Source organism: Numida meleagris, chromosome 1 (assembly GCF_002078875.1).
Source record: "Numida meleagris isolate 19003 breed g44 Domestic line chromosome 1, NumMel1.0, whole genome shotgun sequence".
Taxonomy (NCBI): domain Eukaryota; kingdom Metazoa; phylum Chordata; class Aves; order Galliformes; family Numididae; genus Numida; species Numida meleagris.
The window spans coordinates 140,417,573-140,442,055 of record NC_034409.1 but is presented as its reverse complement, the minus strand read 5'-3'; the positions used below and the strand labels follow the sequence as shown (position 1 = coordinate 140,442,055).

Genomic DNA, 24,483 nt, shown 5'->3' with positions numbered 1-24,483 from the left:
CCAGAATTTAAATAGGGATTTTAAACAAGAAAAAGTACTTTTATTACAATTGCTCTTTTCTTACAAGTCCCGTAGATTTCACCTTAGAGCATTTATGTGGGCATGTGTGAAGTGTTTCCATTTGCTTTCCTGCTTAACCCCTCTGCCATATCAGTTGCTCTTTCTGTTGCTCCTCTCTGTAACTGTCTTAATGCAAGCCATATTTTTTTCTTTATTCTTCTATCTCCACGCAGCAGGATTCTGTCAGCCTGCACCCCACTCCCTACCCCACATTCTTTCCTTCCCTGCCCACCCTTGCTTCAGTTTCATCCATGGGGAGGTTTGTATTAAAAGTGCTGGGGCTTCATCCTGGAAAACCTATTTTCTTGCTAGTGCTTCAACAACCCAGCATACAGATCCACTGGTTGCAGCGCTCGTCAGGTTATTTTATGAGATAAATAATTTGTTAGATCCAGACTTGTTTTTTTTCTCACCTCTCTCTCTGATTGAATTTATTTATAGCTCCTACTGGTTAAGATGGAAAAACAGTGATTGCTGCCAATCACACACGTGTTCTTACATTACATTTTAGTCCTTTTTGCTTTTTGATCTTACCAGTTATTATTTCTTTGCAGTTTCTCACTACTCCATTGTCTGAAAGTCCATGTCCATGCATCTAATTTTTGAAACATCAGCCTCTCCTAAAAGGATGAAGGGTTGAGGTGAACTGAGTAGGATTTGGCCCTTCTAGCTGTGAAGAGACTAATACATAATGTACAGTGGTTACTGGGTGAAAAATATCCCTTTTGTTAGTACTGTAGTAAAAGGTTGTCATATTGTAAGTCTATTCTCATCTAGACAACCAGTTTACAGCTTTATTTTGCAGATCACTCGTGTTGCTGTTTTTACTTTGAAGGGTAGATCAGGCCTCGGTTTGTTTAATAGCTTCTAGATCTAGAGATATGATAAAACATGTCTTCAGTTTCTGTAAGGCTTGTTCCGTATTCTTGTACAATAAATTATTATTCTCCTGTGTCACCTAGAAACCCCAGCAGAGGTTGGAATCCAATTTGGCTGAAAAGTGGTAAAGAAGGAGTTTCTGTCCTGAATAGATTATATTCTAAATGAGGAGAAGTTTTAAAATTACTTCCATTTGTTCCAATGGCAGTAAGTGGTTGCAATCTGTTGAGCAAATCCACATCTTATATATATGAAAAGAGGAGTGATGCACGTATACTTATGTACAATGACAGCTGTCTGAATTGAGTATTTGACTGTGCAGTAGGCTAGAATTTTCAAGGTTTTGTACCTTGCTGAAGTTCTGCATTCTCTTGTGAGTACGTGTTTACACATTCACAAAACGCACTCCTTTTATAAATTAGCTCTTTGTGCCTGGAAGAAGCCTTTGTCTGTGAGGAATCACTTTTTGCTCTTCAGTTACTTTTTAGTGACAAAGTGAGGTTACTAAAACTGTGCCTACTGTCTTGTTTCTGCCAAAAATGTTGGGAAGTTGGTTGCTTTGTTGGTTGGAGCTCCCCTGCCTAGGTACCTACTGCTGTTATGAGATCTTCTGTTCCCTTACATAAGAGAGCCATGGTGCCTTGTGCCTACTTTGGGTTCCTGCTGCAGCTGTCAGGATTTATTACTGCTGCTGGTGTGGGGATATTGGCAATATGCAACGCACACTTTAGAGCTTTTCTATCTGGAACTGCCTGGCAGCTAACCGCGAAGCAAACAATTTGGCAAATAAGGATTCTTGTTTGAGTGCTGTCACTGGAAAGATACAAACAGAGATTCAGGTAATGTTAACTGTAACACAGTCGATGTGACTTGCTGTGTATTTTACTCTAATTATTTTCTGTCATTTCCCTTTGACTACGAAAGTCAGTAACTGAACTGTTCTGCACTGTTCTGCACCTGTGTGCTTTTAGCTGCTGGTAGTACGACTGAACTAATATGCTGAAGTCAGATGGGTTGTGTAGTTCCGTATAACTGAAAGGGTATTTTTAGAAGGGGAAAAGAGTGTACAGAACTGGAAAAAAAAAAAAAAAAAAAAAGCTAAAGTTTTCCTTTAAGAGTGATTGATCTGACAGTGCAACATTGCTTGTACTTCAGAACACAAAGGGACTGATTATTAACCCATTACTTTCATCTTCTAATAGGAAGAAAAATTGTCTTTTTTATGCATCTGAGGTAGATGATAAGGTGATGAATGTCTGTAACATTTACTGTTTCACGTCCCACTAGTTTCTAATGCTCCTTGGTGTTCTGAATATAGACTCAAAAGATTTTCAGTTCTACTCAATCTACCTTCTCTGTTTCCCACATAATGTTGTTACTATTGCAAGTTCATAGATAGACATAAATACAATAGCAGTATTTTTGTTTTACATGCTGCAGTGCTGTGTAAAAGCCAGCTAACATACTTTTCACCTTGAAATAGGTTAATGGCTGCTGGCACTGCCGTGATAAGGTTAAACCCCTCTGCCTTTTGTAGGGCGAAGTCAACAGTGTATCCTGTATCCTCTCTAACAAGACAGGGCTGTTCTGTGCTATTCACTTTCATCCTGCGTCTTGAGAGATAAGTCTATCTGAGGCTTTGTGCTGGGAGAATGTTTCCTTGATGTTCACCCCCTATGGTTTTACCTTTTTTTTTTTTTTTTTTTTTTTTTAATTTAACAGAATCCTTCATCCCTTGCCTTATTTAATTGTATCCCTCCTGGGTGTTTTGGTATCTGTGTACTACTAATTGTATGGTCCCTGCAACCATTCCTGCAAAAAACAGTCAAATTTCCACATTAGAGTGTAAGACCTTCAAAAATTATCAGAGCACTGATTACTTTTTCCCCCACTAAAATCAGTGCTCTTCTGATAATAAAACACCAAGAATTTGAGAACGCTGGTTGTCTGATTTTCTGCAGATGCTGAACATTGCATTGTTCTTTTTTTATATCATACTGTGTTGCAACTTCTTGTTTAAATTTTGCCCTGTCATGCTTTCGCTACTGCATTCTTCTGTGAATGTTCTGTATCTGTACACTAGCACATACATGTTCTGTTTTGTGTGTTGTTAATAGCTCCTGCTTCCTACTTATTCTTGTATATCACTTTTACTAATTGGTTATTCCCTTCCCTTCCAGGCTAGATCAGTCTACGTGAGCTGGTCCAGTTTTTCTTTTCCTTCAGACATTTGTCACTACCTTCCCATTCAAACAGTTGTAAGCCTTCTAATCTTGATTTGAATTGATTCTAATTTTTAACAATTCATAAAATAGTTTTAAACATTTATCAAAGCATTCTTTTTTTTTTTCACCCAGTACATATTTTCCCCTCTTTGAGGGTAGAACAGCTAAACTTGCTTGCTGCTTCTGGCTCTTAAATGCTCTGATATTCATATTTGTATGTCTTAATACAACTAAGTTATAGCATAACAAATGTAAACTCTGTGGGTGTGTTTTAATGTTGTGTTGGGAAAGAATACGTAAAACAGTTTTATCCATTTTTAGCAGGTAGGCAGGCTTGTGCTTATCTGTCCCTGGTCTTGTGGCATAGTATGGATTTGACATCATCACAACATAATCATCTGCATAATGAACAGAGAAGAAAATTAGAAAGACAAGCAGGTAAAGTGTTTATTATTTCATCATCTTTTCTTACTACACTTAGGAATTTTGTTAAGTAGAAGGAACAAGGCACCTTGCTGACAGTGAGCTATCTTACTTATTTCTCCTGAAGAATTGTGTTTATGGCACTTGTAGAGAAAATGCAATAGATAGCGCTGTTGTAATATTCTAGCTATGAAGTAAATATCTGCTATGCCAGCATACTTTGGTATGGTGATTTCCTACCAGTGTCTGGCAACTTGCCCCAGCTATTTGCCTGTGACTAGTTCCAGGGAATGAAGCTGTGGCTATGATCGAGCTATTCAGAATAAGTTTGCTTGTGGAGTGACAGGCAGGATCAGTTGTTACAAGCCCAGTTTCTGTCTAGATAGCCTCACAGCTAATCTTTAGATAGCTTCAGAGACTGTTAGCAGCTTTTTTTTTTTTTGTCTTAAGTAGATCTTAAGCCGCACATTTTCAAGATGTTAAAACATCATGAGTGGAAGAGATTTGGTTGAACTGAGATGCAATTTAAAGCAAAAATGCCCCCAAAACATTAGTTTTGCCAGAACAACTACTTCACATACACATTGCTTTTAAACGTCTTGTATTGAGCCTGAAAAAGCTGGGGAGGGCAGATGGATGATGGGGGAATCCTTCCAGAAACTTTCCGTTAACGTCTCTAGGGCTTTTTGTTTCCCTTTTCCTAAGTCCTCATATATCTTACAACTGAAGGACTAAGAAAACTAAGCACCCAAAATGATGATCTTCTCTAGAAAGCTGATGTCACACAAGAAAGTGGCTGATTGAGTTTGGTATAGGTTGTGGTTACAAAATCCCTGTTTTACATGCCCTAATCTGGAGAATTTCTTTAATACAATCCCCTTTTGCTATTGTGTAATCCTGACTTGAACAAAAAGCTCAAGTTGATCCTATGCAATGAGGCATGATTGGGGGAAGAAATATCTAGAAGTATTAATATTAAAGACCAAGCTATTAAGGACTGAAATATTGATGACTCTTATTACATAGTACACAAGAAGGCTGGGTTCCAGTTGCACAGGTATTGCTATGCTTCTGCAAGTTTGGCTTTCTTGATTATATTGATACTTCCTTCATGCAGGATTTAAGGCAGGGAGGGGTGAGTCTGCATGTAATTATTTAAGCTTTTGAATTTTTAAAATAAATTGAGTTCTGGGACATCAGATTGATTTTATGCAAAATTAGTTGGTAGCACAGAATTTTTAGATCAAATGCAGAAATGTATTCCTTTAAGCCAAGAAATTGTTGGCAAAGTTGTTGATAGCAATAGCAGGTTGCTCACTTCTCTTTCTAGCAACTCTTGTTAAAGAGGATGAAGAGGCACCAATGGAAAATGGCACATCTTTACAGATTCACAGTTTAATCCAACAGCAGACTTCAGCATATCAAATTCCATTCCAGATTCTGGAGGGAAGTGTGCTGAACCTACTGCATGGAGAACTACTTCTTCAGTGCCCTCAGCTTGTACCTTCTTTGTCCTCATCCTTTTCATCTGCCACATTCTCCATTCCCATTTCATTCACTTCTCCCATCCAGTCTCAATCTCTGTTTCTTAGGATTCTTGTTCCAGTTCAGTGTCTGAGCTCTTTGTATTTGGTGTTTCACCACCCCATTCTCCTTTCACTCACTGCCATTCCCACACAAGGTTCTGTTATCTCAACTGGCTTGTCACAAGTTCTCCAGTTTAAAACTCCTCATCATTGTTCATGGTTCCCATTGCTACCAGGTTCCAAATTACAGGTAGCTCCTCACCTGGTCTGGTCTTTCCTGATCCCTTTATCCAATCACTTCTCCAACACACCTGCATCATTAAATGTCTCTTTTCTTTCCTCTCATGATTTCTCTTTCTCACTAGCTTTTATTCTCCTTTGCTAAACTTTTTCTGAGATCAATCTGTGCCACTGCTGCCTTTGTTTCTTAGGGCCTGAAATTACTTTGCAAGATTTGTATTATTTATATTCACCCCAAAATAATTTTATTCCTGAGACAAAAGGAGAAGAGCAAGTTTGCAACTTGTCCTTGACACTTCATCGTCTCACTTTACTCAGCTGGGGCCCAGTTTTTAATCCATAAATATCTGAGAAAATGCTGACCTGGTAACCTTCACATATCTTCCAGAGCTTTATAACAGACATGCTCCTTCTCTTCCCCTGCTCAACATGCCCTCATTGATGGTGATTCCTGTCATCATTTCAAGTCTCTGGGTGACGTCCAGAAAGATGCCTTAAATGGGACATGGTTGGAATTGAGGCAAGTGAGAAGCAGCCTAACCCTGTAACTTAGAAGCTAAGATATTCAGCTGGGATGAGGGAGTGACTTAGTGTCTTATTTCCATTTCCTGGGTTACTTCTAAGGACACTTCTAACATTCATCTTCTCCTTTTGCTGCAGACCCTTTTCCCCTGACTTCAAAGACTTTTCTATAAAATACAAAAATATTCTGGGACCAGATCACATAGCCCAAGCCTGACTATTCACAGCTGAGTATCCACTTTTAGCTTGGCTTTTCCCTGCTTGTTGTCCTTCTGGACATGAATCTCACAATCCTTATTTCCTTATGACCCATTTTTAATGGTGGTGGTGGGGAGGGGATCCACTTAATTCTGTAGAATTGACGGACGTGTGCAAGGATTGAATTTGACTCCTTCTAAAGAAGGCCCAGAACTCAATCTCTCTGTTCTCTGAGTACTTAAAATGCTAAACCATTTTTTATAGTGGACTTTGCAATTAGCAGTTCTGGTTAAAAAGTCAACCTATTTATACTATGTATAAGTGATTCATTTACTACCACCTGCCTTCCCTTCTTTCATCTTTGACCTGGACAGGCTGGAAAGTTGGGCAGAGAGGAACCTTATGAGGTTCAACAAGAGCAAGTGCAGAGTCCTACACCTGGGGAGGAATAACCGCACGCGTCAGTACAGGTTAGGGACTGACCTGCTGGAGAGGAGCTCTGCGGAGAAGGGCCTGGATGTTCTGGTGGACGACAGGTTGGCCATGAGCCAGCAGTGCGCTTTTGCGGCCAAGAAGGCCAATGGTATCCTGGGGTGCATTAAAAAGAGCATGGCCAGCAGGTCAAGGGAGGTGATCCTCCCCCTCTACTCTGCCCTGATGAGGCCACATCTGGAGTACTGTGTCCAGTTCTGGGCTCCTCAATTCAAGAAGGATGGGGAACTTCTGAACAAGAGGCAGCAGGCACAAACTGGAACACAGTAAAGGACCAGGTGGGATGTGACAAACACAGAAAGATCCATATGAGCATGAGGAAAAGCTTCTTTACTTTGAGGCTTACAGAACTCTAGAACAAACTGCCCAGAGAGTCTGTGAAGTCTCCTCTGGGGATATTCAAGACTCACCTGGATGCTTTCCCATGCAACCTACTGTAGGGAACCTGCTTTAGCAGTGGGGTTGGACTCGATGATCCCCAGAGGTCTCTTCTAACCCTTTCAATTCTGTGATTCTGTGATTTTTTTTTCCCTCTTAGTTTGAATTATGTTTCTATCTTAAAAAACAAAACAAAACCCAAGAACAATAAATAAAACAGAAACAAAAATTCTGATCTCAAAAACATCTTTTAAAAATATAAAAGCATTATGTTTGGAAGTCATGCCATTAGTTAACAATATTCTTTGACTATACTGCAAGATTGACCTGAAATATCAAAACTTAGATTTCACTCCTCATAGATGACAAGCTCATTCCAAACAAAGATAGAAGTAAGGTGAGACTTGAGGATAACCCACATAAGAAATTACTACAGTTAAATTGCACCCTCACAGAAAATTGGGATAGTAAAAAAAAAAAAAAACAAACAAAGCCTTGTCTCTAAATTTACGTTTTTGCTGTATTACAGTAGCTTATCTCTAATTTCTTTTGTGTGAGAGTAGCAGCAGTCTGTAATAAGTTCTTCCTTCTCACCTATGTGCTTGTCTTCTGTTTTCATATCTTTCTCCTTTACAGTAGCTACATTTCAACAATTAATGAAATATTTCTCTGCTACCTCACAAAAATCCAAAGTGTTGTCATGGATTGATGTTGTTGGGTAGCTTTCAGGTCTTTTCTTCAAAGAAATGTTTTAGAAACACAAAAATATTAATGGGGAAAACTGGCAGACATTTTGTTGGAGTCCCTTCTGTTGCACTGGCCATAGTATGTGGAGTCTTCCGGCATGCTGTTAGGAGGAAATAGGAACTTCCAATGACATAAAGTCTTTTTAACCAGGCAAGATAAGAGATTTGGAAGATGATGTTAGACAGTAGTGTCTAAGTTACTCATCCAGATTACTCCTGCCTATCAGAAAATTTTCTGTCACCCTTTTGTAATGCATGGTAGAGCACATAGTGACATAGAAAATAGCCTACTTTTGCAGTCAAAGGGAAATCATTTAGTTATTATTAGCACTTATATAGACGCTGAGCATAGGCCTGAAGATGTTTTCAATGACAGGCAAATATGGTTATGTAATAAGTAATGGGTACATTTGAATTCATTATATGTTCATGAGATAGTGTGACCACAGTACTTCTATTTTCAGCTTTCTCATGGTTTTAGATGACCTGTGACTTGGATGAGGCTGCGATATTAGTGACATGAGTTTCATGCTGAGAATGCACCTCTAGAACCTGGATAAATACACTATTGAGGAACATAGCCCTCTCCTGTTCTCATCATCTTGTGCTCTGTACCAAGGGCATCTTGTCTCTTGGCTGAGATTAGGCTGCTCGTGGGTAGCAGTTTTGTATTTCTACATTTCCAAGTATGAAGTTTCAAGCATTATATTACGCTGATGTAATACATCAGATTAATCCACATGATATACCTGGTCATTGCCATCACTTCAGCAGATTGAGCCTGGAGTGAACGATTGTCGCCACCTTTGTAGGTAGGCGTGAAGACAGGAAAAATTAAGTGGGTAGTTTAGATAAGTGAACTTTCTTGATTGGTATTTTGATTTATGTTCTTAGAAAGGTGCAGATTTCATCTGACTTCAGAAAGGTCAAGGGAATGGTTAAAATTTCCCTCCTGTTCCTTTCCTTTCATGGTCCTGAATGGATTGGAATGAAATAGAAATAGATGGACAGAAATGAAATACTGAAATGATGTCACCTGGAATTTGGGGACTGTTCTGTGATTCAAGATTGAGTATGTTTCCATGGAGCTATCTGTAATGTTTACAAGACCAGGACTCTGACCCCGAGACATCAGTAGCTCAGTAAACATTATGAGGCTTCAGAGTCCCTTAGAAGTGCAAGCTAATGTAGGTCTGGGGTCAAGTTCATCTGAGCCCTTAGAAATACCCAGATGAATTCACAGGGTTACATTTTGAGGTTTCCCATCAGTGTAGTGAGGTAACTTTTATCCAGTAAGCTTTTACAGTTACAGAACTAGTTACAAATCTGCTCCCTTACTGACCTTTCTGTGGGTTTCTTCTTGGCATTGGTATGCACAGCTATAGATAGCTATTTCATCTATAATATCTACTCTCATGTGTAGCTGTAAAAATATTTTTAAGTACAGATCAAAATGGTAAGTCTTCTGTGATTCTTTACTGTGAGGGTTATAGAGCACTAGAACAAACTGCCCAAAGAGGTTGTGGAGTCTCCTTTTCTGGAGATATTCAGAACCTGCCTGGACACTTTCCTTTGTAACCTACTGTATGGAACCTGCTTTAAGAAGGGGTTTGGACTAGATGATCTCCAGAGGTCTCTGCCACCCCCTGTATATGTCTTATAACTAAACTCTGCGGGTGAGAGTATCTTGCTTCTGAAGAAGAGAGAATGTGTTTGCTGTAGGGCTGAACTTTGTCAGGTCAAGTTCATGCTGAAGGCTTGGATTTCATTCCTTTTGCCAGCTGGAGAAGATCCATGAATGCAGGAGAGAAGCAGAAGATGGCTGGGTCTTATTTCTTTTGCATACTCCCTTATCACCTTGTTATGTGACACCATTTGACCTTAAGAAATTAAATAGAGTTAGCTCTGCACTTGAAAGAGACTCATCTATGATTCCCCTCCCCCGCGTCCCATAAATCTCTGGGTGAAACTACATTTTTATGGACTAATGCTGTCTTAATGCATTAACAAAGCATTTGAAGGATGTTTTGTTACTCAATGTGCTGTTTGAGGGTAAGTCTGAAAATGGAAATATCGACTACAAGTATATTCTTCATAGCTTCCATGTGCAGGGGTTGTTTTCTTCGCATTCTAATTGAGGTATCTAGATAATGTTATCAATATATTTTAATTCATAACCCTTGTTTTTGACACTTTTCCTGCATTTTAAGTGCTGGTTAACAGTGCTTGTTCTTTATCAGTTCAGTGAAAAATGCATTAATGTAGGAAGTATCACTAGTTATATGGTCAGAGATTTAAGATATGCTACTTATTAATGGAGAGTACCCAAGTGAATTTTAAGGTTACTGTCTCTTGGTGGAGCTGTGTACTACTCAAATTCAATTTTTATGTAACTCCTGGTATGAACAGAACAGCTGATCATGTAGCATGTTTCAAAATATACTATTCTACTTCTTCCTAGTAAAAAATGACATGCAGGTAATGTTAGCCATTCTTGTAATTTCCTTCATTGTTAAAGATGCTGTAATTTGTTTCATTCTAACCTAATCTACCTGTTATCTTCCTCTGCTTTCCCTTCCTCACTTCTCTAGCTCTGTCTTAGCAACACTCAGGTCCTTTTCTTTCTTAAGGTTTTGTTCTTGCAGAAAACATTTCATTTGATGTTTAAATGTATCAGCAAAAAATTCTGTTTCTCTACATGAGATTCTGCAGCTTGTCATACACTTCTGTAATCAGCTTGCCACAAACTTCAGAACACCAGTCTTCTGCATGATTTATTTGGAAAACGATGTTTTTTTTTTTTAATATAATCATTGTAATTGCTTTGCCTTTGAGAATGATGTTTTCATTACTTTCTTAATTATATCTTTGGTAAAATGCAAAATGGTGTCAACCCACAAGACTCTCTCCTTCTGTCCTCGTATTTACTGAAAATCAAGGGAGTTCAAAGAATATGCTCCAACAACATTAGGTTTTTATGATAAACAAAACTTTACCTGGCATCACAGAAACACAGAATGTCCCGAGATGAAAGAGACTCACAAGGATCACTGAACGAATCCAATTCGAGACTCCACACAGGACCCCTCAAAATTCAAACCCTCTATCTGAGAGCATTGTCCAAATGCAGCTCGGCGCTCTGACCACTGCCCTGGGGAGCCTGTTCCAGTGCCCAGCAGCCCTCTGGTGAAGAATTTTTATTTCAAAGGACTCTCCAAGTCATTAACCTGTTAGAAAAACTTATGAAACTTACAGAAATTCAAACTCTATTTCAGGAAGGATTTATGACATCTATAGACAGGAATTTCTTTGTGATCAAGAGCAATTGGGCAATTCAAGGCCAGAGGTGTGCTGTTTTATTAACAAAAATTATCTCAGTCTCTATGTGCTAACTGAATAGGGTCAAATTATCCCTTCTTGATGTAAATATCTTCTAGCACCTGAAATTTCAGTAGTTTCTGTGTCTGCATGCAAATGCAAAGAGATGAATAAACTGTACACACATCTCTATGTATATAGTGTCTATGTGTATAGATAAACTTCTATGTCTCTCCAAAATATGAAGGAAGAGAAAGTGCAAGCCCACTTCATCAAACTCAGGTAAATGAAGAAGGGAGGAACCAATTTTAGCAGACTTTTATGTTCTGAAGGCTTCTTGTGGGCTCTTGTGTAATATTGCTGGAAATACACATTATGAACTTCCATTCTTGCAAGAACTGAGACAGGTCAGTGAAGCCTCCTCTTCCCTTGTCTGACCCTTTTTTACTGATGGGTTTTGCTATCGCTAAATATCATTAAAATCCTTTAATTGAGTTGTAACTCAACGTTGTAACTCCAAGAAGTTACTCTCCTGCACAAGAGAATAAGGACTAACACAGAGACAAACACTTATAAAAGAATAACTTCCTATCTTCTTTTTACATCTGGTATCAAGAAACTAGACTTTGGTCAAAGCATAACCATCAGAACTTTATCAGTGTTTGCGGGTATTTGAAGACTTTATTTCACTTGGATTTTGCTTACGGAGATAACAATATTCTTCTTGCATCACAGGTTTCCTACTTGTTATTTTTCTGTTCTGACTGCTCTGAAGATTGTTGCAGAAAAAAATGATTTTTTTTACTTTATTTTTGTGTTTGTGTGTATCTCAGTCACACAAGGAGTTTAGTTATTCTGAAAGTTATAAAGCAGAAAATAGAAGAGTGCTTTTTGGATTGTAAGGGGAGATTTATGTGGAAGTAAGCATGTCTGGCTAAAGGCTTGTGGTCTTTATTTTGTCATTAATTTCTTGGTCCTGATTAGATTTCTCACTAGGGTGAGTTTTGAAGCCTGTCTTCTGTAGACGTATGGTGAAACAAAGAGAAGATTATAAGTGTTACGTAAACTTCTCCAGGTATTGCACCTTTGCGATTGCCGAAGGAATGAGAGAGCCAGTGATTTAAGTGGTATTATTAACTAGTAGATTTGGATCTCTTCTTTCAGGAGTGTGGACAATTTATCCTGGGCAGGGAGCAATGGTCTACAAACTTTAATAGCGTAGGTACAACACAAGCCGTGAGTGGAAAGATTACTGACATTATAAAAAATAAGTGGGAAATGTTTATTGAACACTAGAGAGGTAGCCATAATACTTCTAAAGTTTTATAGATCTTTTGGCTGAAGCTTTGCAAGTTAAGACTTTATAAGTTAGGGCTTTTCATCAAAATTGGATCCAAAGCAGATATCAAAAGAAGAAGAATAAAAGAAAAATGGCTGTAATTGGGAAGTAATAGAAGGAATAGCTTTTTATTTTGACAGCTAGTGCTGATCACAGAATGAGATCAGACTGCTGTAAGCAGTCCGAGAAGATTAAAAGCAGTCTAGATCTAGTATACCTAGACGCAGGATGATAAATTAAATACACTTACAATATCTGTAATAAGAAAACCTCATATTGTTTTTTCATAGGAAAAAATTACTTTGGCCCCAAAGCAGCATTTCTATCACACTTAACTCCTGTTTGTTTAGAGTTTCCTGCTTGTGGGCTCAATGACATATGTGCTTTCTCTCAACTTTACTACTCTTGCAAGCCTCTAGTGTTATGTGCTGACTGCACACTACCACTTAGCATCTGGCGTTTTAAAATATCATCATTTTAAAGTTAAGATTATTCTGTTTATGTTACCTTTTAAAATTATACGATTTAACTTTCTTTCCAGTGGTATATGCATTATTTTATTTTTAATTTTGCTATGTTCTGTGAGTAGTATTTTTTTTTCCCAATCAATTTGGAATTGGAATACCCTGGAATACCATCTTTTTTATTATTATTATTATTATTTTTTCATTTAAACTTGCAGGAAGGGAGAGAGAGTTGTCTCTTTCGATAGGTTCTGGCAATAAAAATACCAATGCATATGGCAGAGCAGTGATTTGAGGGGCAAGAAAATGTAGGATCTTCTATAGTGCCAACAACTGCTGTTTTCTTTATGTAGATTTACTGAAGGATGATAGACCAGTGTATTTGTTTTTAATAGCCATTGGGTCTGCAGTTTCTGTGCTGCGTGTGTCATCCAGATGTGTGTCATTCTGTGTCATCTAGACGTTTCTGTCTGTGATTTGGATGGTAATTGCAGGCCTGATACAGGAATTCTGCTTTGGAGAAGATGGTAACCCAGTTATCACAACTTTAACATGCTTTCTAGGAGGTATAGCTTGTAAACATGTTTTGCTTTAGCTAATTTGCCAAGAGATCATGTCTGGCTGTGAAAGCAAATTTACCATGCAAACTTGGAATGATTCTTGATTTTGCAAAGAAAATGCTCTGGAAAGCTTCATTTACATGTTATCTGCAACACTGTGGTGCAGCTTTGTGTGATGATTGCAAAAATGACGCTGGCTTGGTATTCAGCTAAAAACGAATGAATCCTCTCTTGTAGAAGGGTTGTCCTGGATTATGTTAGATATCATAAATATCTTTCGCATAGCAGCAAGGATGGCATTCAGGATATCAAGCCAGCTGGAAAGAATCCCTTTTACAAGGCTCCGTTGGGGTGGGTGGATAAGCTTTCTTGACAACAGTAGTGCTTTCTTTACTGTCTGTCATAATTTGTGTTGCTAGGATCTGTTTCACAAGTTTTGTGACAGGCTTATATATGATATTGTGATTCCTTTTATTTACTATAACATGGGGAAAGTGAACGGTAAAAGGCCATGGAAAATAATAAAAAATCCAGGCACAAAAGACTACGAGAATAAATACTAGGGCAGCTGTTCTTGTAAGTGAAAAAGAATTTTCTGTTGGTTTGAAGAAATGAAAAGTAATATATGGTAACATTCCACTTCTTCTGAACTTCATTTTTTCCAGTAAAGCGGCAACAAATGACTTTATGTAGTCATAAACTGAGAACTTCTATTAGAATTCAGGAGAGTTCCCATATATCAGGCCAAACGTTAATGGTAAAATGCATTTTAATTCACAAACATAATTCCAATTCCTGCTTCAAATGAGCATTTCAATATAAATTGGTGATTTTATTGTTTGCCCTCACAGCTTATTTGACCTTTTATATTTTTACTTCCAGGGGAAAAAGAAGATGAACAAATAGTCACTGAAATAATGAGAAGGCGTTTTTTTCCTGATGTTATAACTTACAAGGCCTGGGAAGGCTTTCACTTTGCTGGCCATGAGATAAGGATTACAGAAGCCACTGATTGTTATGGGGCAGTCGTCTGGCCATCGGTACAATATTTACATAATATTGTTACTTTTAGTTTTGGAGTCTTTTAACACGTTTGTTTTTTTAGTGATTAATATTTTTTGTTGTGTGTTGTAAAATTAAGAATAAGATTCTGTGCTTTCTTTGTCTCTATTCTACAGTTCCCAAGCCTGAATTTAGCCTGGTTTTCCTATGGCTTCCTGGTTCTCAAAGCTTAAATGGTATGCAGGTCACTCGAAAAATATTGCCTCCTATTTATTTCCATGCAATCTACATCAGCTACAAAGAGCACAGTGACACTGTTTGATAGAGCAATATTCTCAGCTAAAAAACACTGTTTTTCAGTGTAGTCACCACTGTTAGCTATGCATTTTTGCCAGTGATGAACAAAAGCCTGCAAGATGAGCTCATAAAAATCTGCAGCAGTGGTGGTGACCCACTGTTTCACAACTGCTACAACAATGTCATTGTTAGGAAAATGATGCCCATGCGGTCCATCTTTCATCAGCCCAAACAAATGGAAGTGAGAAGGCACGAAATCCAGAACTATATGGTGGGTGTCACCTGGCATAAACTTTGTGAAATTCCAGCGTTGCCACCATTGTTTCCAACATAATGAAGCTGATATCCAGCTCCATACACAGTTCCATGGTCATAATCTGCTGAGTTGCATGGATGAGCTGACTGAGACATTTCATTTTGTGGTGTGACAGCTGTGAATGGCCATCTGGAATTTGGCTTGTCTTTCATGGTGTCATTGCCACTTTTGCAGCACACCACCCACCGCCTCACTGTGCTCACATCCACTGGTTGGTCTCTATAAACGTTCAGGAAGTATCAATGAATGTCAACAGGTGCATTTTTTGTGCATGGAGGAATTCAACTCATCATTGCTTCATATGCACTTCCATGGTAGAGGTCATTTTGTCAGACTGTCCCTCTGCTGCCATGAACAAAATGTAACAGAGTATTGGTGAAAGGTTCAGCCTCTATTGCCATACCACCAACCTCTACCTCTGATGTCCTGGGCCAACATAATAAAACAGGAGACATTACTTTTGGAGCAGTCCTCATATTTCTTGTTTGTGCCCTATCACACAGCATCTATGATGTGGTGCTTTTCCTCTCCTGTCAAAACTTTTTGGTCCTACTGGCCAATTAGAAGCAAATTTTGAAGGAAATGTTGGTCTTGTATGAGAACTACATTACTTTACATGCTGTAAATAAATGACCCTACAGCAAGCAGATTCAGAAAGAGCTGTGATGTGAGTTCATAAGGTGCTGACACTCATAGAAGCTACTTAAGCTACTCATGAGAAAAATTTAACTTGTAACAGAAAAGATTCACATAGAGCTTCCAGTTTCTTCAAAAGCAAGAAGCCTGTTTGGAAGTGAATCCATGCTCTCAGGAAGCATCATTCATGGCTCTTGATATCATAGAATCACAGAATGGTTTGGATTGGAAAGGACCTCAAAAATATAAGAACTATCAATGTGTCCACCATACAATGAACTTTTTTCAATGTTTTGAATTTGTGCAATGCAGGTAATGGACTGTTCTGAAATAATTAAGAGTGAAAAAACCCTGCTGCAGTTGGACAGGTGCCACAATGAACCACTGATGCTTGTATTGCTCGAAGAATATCTCTAAAACAGAGAGATCTCCAAGAGCTCCTGTAGGTTAGAGAGGACTAAAAGCCAAGAGGCTCCATTGTTGTCCCAGTGGTATCAGCTTCCTAGCATTGTGCTGTTTTTAAGAAGTATGACCATAATCCAGCTGAGGAGGGTTAGCGTACCCTTCTGCTTTGGATGCCAAACACTTTTCCTTAGCAGAACTGGAAAAGTTGTTAACATTGTATCTCTTAGCAGCCTCCATGAATGTCTTCAAGGCAAGATTGGCTGGCTGTCAATTATTCTCACAAATTGAGGGCCATACTGAAATGCACGTTTTTTTTTTTCTGTGAGAGTTTACTCAATTCCTCTGTGGAAGGAAGGAAACTCCCACTGTGTCTCTATATTCCCCCTTCTGTTCCAACCTGCAATATTTGAAATCTTCTGAAAAATGTCACATCTATTGAGAATGCAGAAATGTAAGAGAAGTTAAGTTTCTGCATGGAAAGGAAGCTGGGTTTCCCTAATTTAAGTCAGAAGTTTTGATCCTGCCAGCCAGTTTCAACAGCAGAACATGGCAAGACACCAAGGGAAGAAATGATGGGGATGTATGGAGCTAAAAGGAAATCTTGATAGGATTTGTTTTAGAAAGTCAGTCCAACATCACACACAGTTTTAAGGAACCTGGCTTTTATTAATTTAGTGTGCACAAACTTCCTAAGTTTTGTTGATTGAGACATCTGTATCTTCGTATAAAAGACCTTGTTCTTTTTGCTCTAATTGAAGAGGTTGAAAGCAAAAACATTGACTTTCTATCGCTTACTGAGTCAACAATCCTCCTTCTCCATTCCTTCTGTTTCTTAATCTATTAAAGTAAAACCAAGAGTGTAATTTTGCAGTGCCAAACTGAATCACTACTAATTATTTTCCCAAATGGTAATCTGTACTGCGAGATAATATGGCAACCAGTGCACCCATTTGTCAATGTAGACTCTATAATTATCTAAGTGTGGGAAATAAGACAGGAGAAGGCTGGAAACTGTCTTTCTGAGAGGAGTGAAAGTAGCCATTTGTATTTCTACAGTGAACTAAAGAACATTGGTCAGTGTGAGATAGGACAGAAAAGCTGGAGAAGCTTCTTAGTCACAGTGTATGAATGTATATATAGGGAGTCAGTTGTAGACATACGTGATTTTGTTTACTAAAATGTTTTTTATGCTTAACAAGGTACGGACATAAGAACTAGAAAGAAACGGAACTGAAAGTAAAGGGGTAACTGTATTGGCCCCTTTTGAGTCGTTATGGTCATTAATTATTGTTATAAATAATTAACTATTGGAAAAGCCTAACAAGAGTGGTGGATTTTCTCTCACAAGCAGTCCTTATATCAAGATGTCTTTATGACAGACATGTTTTAAGTCAACCAGAAGTAAGTGTAGGAACTGTTGACTGGAATTGTATAGCTCATGTTATGCAGCATGACAGATTAGATAATTGCAGTCATTCCTTCTGCCTGTAATGCTTTGCAAGCCCATATTGAAGCATGTGGCACCATTTGTTTTGTCAGCCTATAGAGCTCAAAGATAGTGAGTCATGATCCTTTCAGGACAGTGTTTGAATGGATATTGCTCATTTAAACAGACATGAAATTATAAAACATTTTTTGTATGCTTACAAATGACAGTGTGTATTTAGTGAAGGTTTTTATTTCATTTATTTGTTCAGTATATTCATGGATTCCCTCCCCTGCAGGCTCTTGTTCTGTGTTATTTTTTGGAAACCAATTCTAAACAATACAATTTGGTTGACAAAAATGTGATTGAAATTGGAGCTGGAACTGGGTTGGTCTCCATAGTAGCCAGTTTACTGGGTGAGTACGTACCACTGCTCTTATACTCTTGCAAACATCTCTCAGATGGATACTGGAAAACCAAGGAAGTACCTTAGTACTTCTAAAACACAGTTAATTGACATTTTCTAAGAGAAAGAAGAAGTGAATTCCAAGAAGGTTTCTTGGAAATTTGTGTGTGTGTTTTTTATCCCTCTAAAACTGTAAACGCAAGGTGTGGATGCAATAAAGCAGGTCCCTGTAGATGTTGTTACTATTAGCAGTGTTAAACAGGGGAATGACAAATAAGAAGTCAGTGTCTGACAGGATGGCAGTGGCAACAGGGTGAAGTCAGACGCAGGCATGACCAACACATCATCTTCCATTGATCAAACACTTCTTGGATGCCAGGTCACTTGAGTTCAGCCTTTTCTTTCAGCAACTGATGCTTAGCTTTTCTGCTGCAGAAACTTGTGCTTTCTTTCTTGGCAACCTGCTCTTTCTCAAGAGTAATCCAAATCAGTAAATCCTGCATTTTAACAGAATTTTAGCTTTCTGCAGTCTGAGAAAGCTTCTTGATATGTTAAAAGGAAAGAACCTGAGGCAACGCCTAAATCTAGTGTTGATTTTCTGCAGTTAGTAACTGTTACTCTTCAATCCCTAATCTCTCACTGTACTTCCATTCAAAATGACATCAAGAAACAGTACGTGATTTATCCCCACCCAAGCCCAGCTGCGTTTAGATGGCAGTCTGTGCAGTAGAACTGCTAGGAACCAAATATTTATTTTAAGTACAATGAGTAATAACTACTGGGAGGAATAATTGTGTTCTATTCCCCTGGTGAGAAAATCTGCTAAAATCGGCTCCTTGTGCAGTGGCTTTTGCAACTGTGTTTTTACTCAAGTCTTGAAGTATATTGAATAATTGCTTTTGTTTTCTTCCTGTCACAGGTGCGCTTGTGACTGCCACTGATTTGCCAGAACTGCTGGGAAACCTTCAGCACAATGTTCTCCAAAATACAAAACTGAAATGCAAGCACCAGCCTTGTGTCAAGGAGCTGTCTTGGGGAATTGATCTGGAAAAAAACTTTCCCAGAGATTCATGTCATTTTGATTACATTATGGCTGCTGATGTAGTTTACCACCATCCCTTCCTGGATGAGCTCCTACTAACTTTTGACCACTTGTGCAAGAATGACACTGTTATTATCTGGGCTATGAAGTTTAGGCTGGACAAAGAGAACCAATTTGTGGACAGATTTCAGACACTCTTTGACTTAGAGGTGATTTCTAATTTCCCTAGTCTGAACATAACCCTGTATAAAGCAATGAGGAAAGGCAGGATGAAAGTCAGAACTTCCAAACTGCCTGTCTGAAAAAGAGATACATGGGGGTGATTGTCTCAGATGCTTTGTAGCTTGTTATCTTTTTAAAAATTTCCACATAACTAGTTGCCTGCTTCTGCACGAATGACATTTTTAAAGCAAGTTAGAGCAAAACATTGGTTTTCCAGTGCATCTCCACAGAATTCCTAAATTCAATTTGCTGATAGTTTTATACATGGAAGAGATGTATTTCTGATGTTTTCTTGACTTTTATGTGATTATTAGACAAAACTAATAACTTTCACAAGTCTCACTATTATTTTTATGGGATGTGCAATGAATATTTCCATTAGCTTTCAAATTCAGTTGTAAACAGTGTCTTATGAGATCAACCAATCTTTGGAAGATTTACTACAGTCTTACATTTTGTATTTAATAGGTATGATGTTAAATCTGTCTTTCCTCATTCCCACCACAGTGTGCAAGTCCTTCCTTCAAATGGCCTTTACACGACATTAAGTTAACTGAAAGGAAAAATGGGAGATATAGTATCTTAATAAGGGGAGAGAGAGTATTAGTTACTCCTTGATTTAATGATTATGCTTTCATAGAATCATAGAATGGTTTGAGTACCTTTAAGATCATCTGGTTCCAACTCCCTTGCTATAGGCAGGGACACCTCCCACTAGACCAGGTTGCTCAAAGCCCCATCCAGCCTGGCCTTGAATGCCTCCAGGGAGGGGGCATCCACAACCTCACTGGGCAACCTGTTCCAGTGTCTCACCACCCTCACAGTAAAGAATTTCTTCCTAATATCTAGTTTAAATCTATCCTCTTCCAATTTAAAGCCATTTCTTTCCCTTCCACTTTTTATTTAGATTCAGGGATTCTTCAACAGACAGCTGCACATATGAGGCAACACGGAGTTAAATATTTTACTACTTGAACAAAGGTCTGGAATAAGAATAGTGCATCACATCCACAGGTCCCCATTGCAAAGACCTTAAATTTTTGGATATCTGCCCCTTCAAAAATAGACTGGTATGTGGATCTCGGGGAACAATGGAAAAACAACAATGGCACCGGGATATGTGTTTTGTAGTGCCAGCTGGTGGTGGCTGGAGGTAGAAAACTAAACCCGCCTGACACAATGTGGCTGAGGCATGGACAGACTAGAGTTCTTGTAAGGGCAAACAGAGCATTTTTCTCCTAGCCTCTCCTAGCTAATGTGCTTTCCGAATTTTAGTGATCAGATTAATGTACTTAAACATAGAATTTTTTTCTTTGTTCCTACTCCCAGTGTAAAATTTGGTTTTCTGAGATAAAACTTTCCACCGTTAAATGTGAAGTGGTGTAGAGAGGAGAGTCCAAGCTGACAAGCTTTTCCAGTTGGATTTGGGGACCCCAAAGCTTAAAGGAAGTAGTGGGAAGATGGATGAGGATTTGGCAGGAGGGATCTGGATGTAGGAGGAGGATTGTGGAGAAAAGGTAGCTGTAGGGAGAAGGAGAGATGGTGAAAGAGAAGGGGTCGCAACAGTGACACTAACTTCAAAGTGTTGGATCCATCGACTGAAAGGGGACATCCTCTGTAATAGCAATTACTTGCAACCATCCATTCCACTGCAATTGAAACTAAAATCCTTTCATCCCAAAGAGCATCTCTGTTTACAAATATTTCACAGATAAATGGATTGGCACATGGTAACGAGCAAGACTGCTCTGTGTGCACCAAAATCCTTCAGTGAAAATATACTGTGAACTACAAAGCAATGCAGGCTAAGGAAGAAAAGAGAGAGTCCAGCAAAGTAGTAAAGTGGGATCACTTTTAATACCAGCGAGCCCTTCTATTTTGTCTGAGGCTGTCCCCCACTGAGCTCCTGCTGAAGTCAACAGGAGCTGTGTTTGTAGAGCAGATTCAGAACTGGGCTCTTTAGGCCTAACAGCATGGTAATGTTTAGTGTAATCTAACACTGCTCCCCTTTCTCACAAGTCTGTCTAGCAACGCTGTGTGAATCATCCTGGGAAAGCTCCAGAGCCTGGCTGCTCTATTGTGCGAAGGCCTTTTGTCCTCTGTTATGATAGGCAGGTTATTAGCCGTGACCAACGGGTGGTGGAGGTTATATGTGGCATTTCCCTGTGGAGTTTATTTCTGCTCTTTGAGAACAGGTCTCTCAAATGACTGTCAGATATTGCAGTTTCCTAAAGTCAGTTATAGTTTGAATAATCACTTACCCTTTGGTCTAAAACTTCAAATAAAACTCAAGTTGTTATGCGGTGCACCATGTTGCAAATGCACATGGCATTTGCATCTGTAGTTAAAACTGTGGGTGAAAGAATTCCACCTATGATGAATGCTAAAGAGGCTGTGGAAACTTACAGGCTTTTACAGTATAATATGGAATGTTATGGTAATGGTATTAATTGAAGATACAAGTCATGTACTACATAGGTTCAGTCAATTCCTTGGTTTTCCATACTCTAATCTACCAGTAACTAACTTATTGAACAACAGTACCAACAATATGCATAAGCAACTTCACAGTATTTTGTAGGTTTTCCACAAATGTTCTGCTAACTCCACAAATTTTGCATGCTAATGTTTGTTATTACCATTATTATTATTACTTGTGTATATATAAAAACATTAAAGAAATTTATTTTGCTGTTAATTATATAATATCTCCATCAAGGTCTTTTATAAATCATACTGTTTTCTTCTAAGCATTAAAGTAGAAAATATTTTCAGCATTGTATTGTTTCTATGTGGCCATACTGAGTTTTTGTTTCTGTCTTGTTGAATTGTGATGTTGCAGCTCTGAGTGACTGGGTTGCATTTTCATTATTAAATTCACTGATTTGGGCTTCTGCCTCTTATAACAGCTGTAAGAAAAAGCTATAGCCATTGAACATTTAGAAAGATCATTCAAGTGACAGTACAGATTGTCTAAGCAAACCTCATTTTCATTTAGAAGCAATAAGAGAGGCCCAGACTATGAAATACAACAGCCAGGAAATATTCAAGTAACTACCCATGGCATAAATGGCAGTTGATTGATGAAGAACTTATATTAGTTATGGCACAATGACTTGTCAGTATTAGGTGAGGAACAAAGACTCTAGCTGCCATAGGTGTCTTTAATGGTGATTGGTATTGAAGATCCATTGAGTGTGTCGATAGATGTGACAATCACCTGAAAAAATACCGCATTTTATTAGCAAAGAATACAGGATCCTGAAAACAGGATGGGTCTAGAAACCCACTGAACCCTTCAAATTTTGGAGACCTGAAAGGTACGGGATACTTTTCCGTCCATATTTTCTGATACTACACTGGTAACTATGAGGTGATCTGAAGTAAATTGAGTGAGAAAGGAAGATAGAGGCTGTTGAGATGTCATTCTCCACTGATGTACTTCAGAAATTGATATGTTCATGCCTATAATAGCTCTGTGACATAAGGGAAATATGGTGACGCAGTTGTAGAGCAAAGAGGGAACTGAGCTAAATGTCAAGTCATAGAACTATAGTCACAGTACTGAGTACAGTACAAAAGTTCTTTAACAGTAAAAACAATATTTCCTGTGTTTTTTTTTTCTTGTTAGAATTTGCTCACATGGAGACAGAATTTAAACTAAATTCATTATTTCCTAAAAAAGACCCCATGCAGCACTGTAAATAAATGAAAAAAAAAACAGTGAGTGTAAGCACTCAACAACAGGCTAGAAGAAAATCTCAGATTTCATGTAGTTATTCCAACTAACCATATAATCCACAGACTGCAGTGGTTACAGCGAAATTCTGGAATCATCCAGGCAGGAAGTCACCTCGTTGTCAGCAGACACATGTACTTGGAAATGTCTTCCAGGTGGGCTCATTGCAGTCTTTCCAGGGACTGAGATGAAGCAGACTGGACTGTAGTCTTTACCTAATGTTTTTATCCTGCTATGTGCCTTCCTCACTCTTCTCAGAATCTTCAAACCCCATTCCAGGTTCACTGTCTCACACAGAGTTAGAATATACCCCTTTGTCCTCTCTTCCTGTCCTTAAAGATCTATCAGCCAAAGCACTGTCAGATTATTGCATTATTGGATTATCCAGATTATATTTTATCAGATTATTATTATTAGCTATAGGTCATCTGTCCTCTATGTTATTGACTCCACTCACATTCCTTTCAGGCCTGAAGACAGTTCATGAAATCAGAAGAGGCTGTTGCTCTCATGATGCCTGTGATTATTACACCCCTGTGTGAGGCAATGACTGCTTCTTTCTGAGGTGCTCAGCCTTGGCAGCAGAGTAAAAGGATCATTAGATATTGGCTGTGTTCCTGCCAGAAATTCATCAGATTATAGGAGCATTAGAAGTGCATGGACACTCAGGGTAACTGAATGGACTTTTTTTGACAGTGGATGAGACAATTTTTATTAGGATCACTTGGTTTCTCGTGATTTATTCTGCTAATCTATCAAAATAAAAATGTTAGCAATATTTTCCAACTGGGGAACAATTGTGAACAATCACAGAAGGTGCTCCTGATGCCCTGAAAGTGAAATCCCAAAAGGCTCTGCAGTCATGCTGCTGTAAAAAGTAAGAAAATCATACGTCTCCCTTCCAGTTTATTGAACCTTGAACAGTGCTGCTTTGATTTACAATGTGAGAACACAGATGGAGGTAGATGGTAAATCCGATTTAGAGGATCACAGCAACTGTAATCTGACAGAGCACTTTCTTGCCTATTTCTGCCTGATATGGATGACTTCAAAATATTTCAAAGTGCTCACCATCAAGACAGTCTGCTCCCTTCCAGACTGGAGTGCTTCATCAAAGAAAGGAAGCTTTAGGGAAGTGTTTTAGTCTGAATTAAAATGAAAAGGCTTCCAGGTTCACCCAAATCATTTGGAGTCTGGGTGATGATAGTGATATGCCTGAGGAGCCCTGTCCTGCCTCCTGATGGGTGGTACCCAGTGCTGTAGCACAGGTGCCTGAAAAACTTCAGACACACTGGATAGAGAATCTTCAACTTTTGAAATCTGGTTTTCCTAACAGCACAATAGGTAAATAAATAATTTCGAAGTACACTCACTGAAACTGAGCTATTCTCTAAAACTGGTGTTTTGTACTGCAAGACAGCTTTGTCAGATGATTCCTAGGTAATTCTACTTAGGAAAATGCAGTGGGAAGGAATCTGTTGAACAAGTTGTGCAAAAGATTGCAGAGAGAAGAAGTCACATGGAAATTATCGCTAAGCCATGTAAAATAGCACAACAGTATTCACGACTTGTTTTCAGTCTAGTGCCCAGTTTTCAGTAACTGTAGCTGCGATTCTGTCATG

At 38.6% G+C, this 24,483-nt stretch overlaps 1 protein-coding gene across 2 annotated transcripts; it reads left to right on the top strand.

Moving 5' to 3' along the window:
• On the top strand, window positions 105-19,874 carry LOC110407730 (protein-lysine methyltransferase METTL21E-like). 2 transcript variants are annotated; one of them, XM_021415752.1, is made up of 5 exons: window positions 105-3,197; window positions 3,486-3,602; window positions 14,253-14,410; window positions 17,751-17,868; window positions 18,778-19,874. In XM_021415752.1, exons 2-5 carry the CDS (start codon window positions 3,533-3,535, stop codon window positions 19,200-19,202), a joined length of 771 nt encoding a protein of 256 aa, XP_021271427.1. In that variant the 5' UTR covers window positions 105-3,197; window positions 3,486-3,532; the 3' UTR covers window positions 19,203-19,874. The 2 variants fall into 2 exon arrangements, with proteins under 2 accessions (XP_021271427.1, XP_021271422.1); XM_021415747.1 differs by having other exon boundaries at window positions 105-3,602.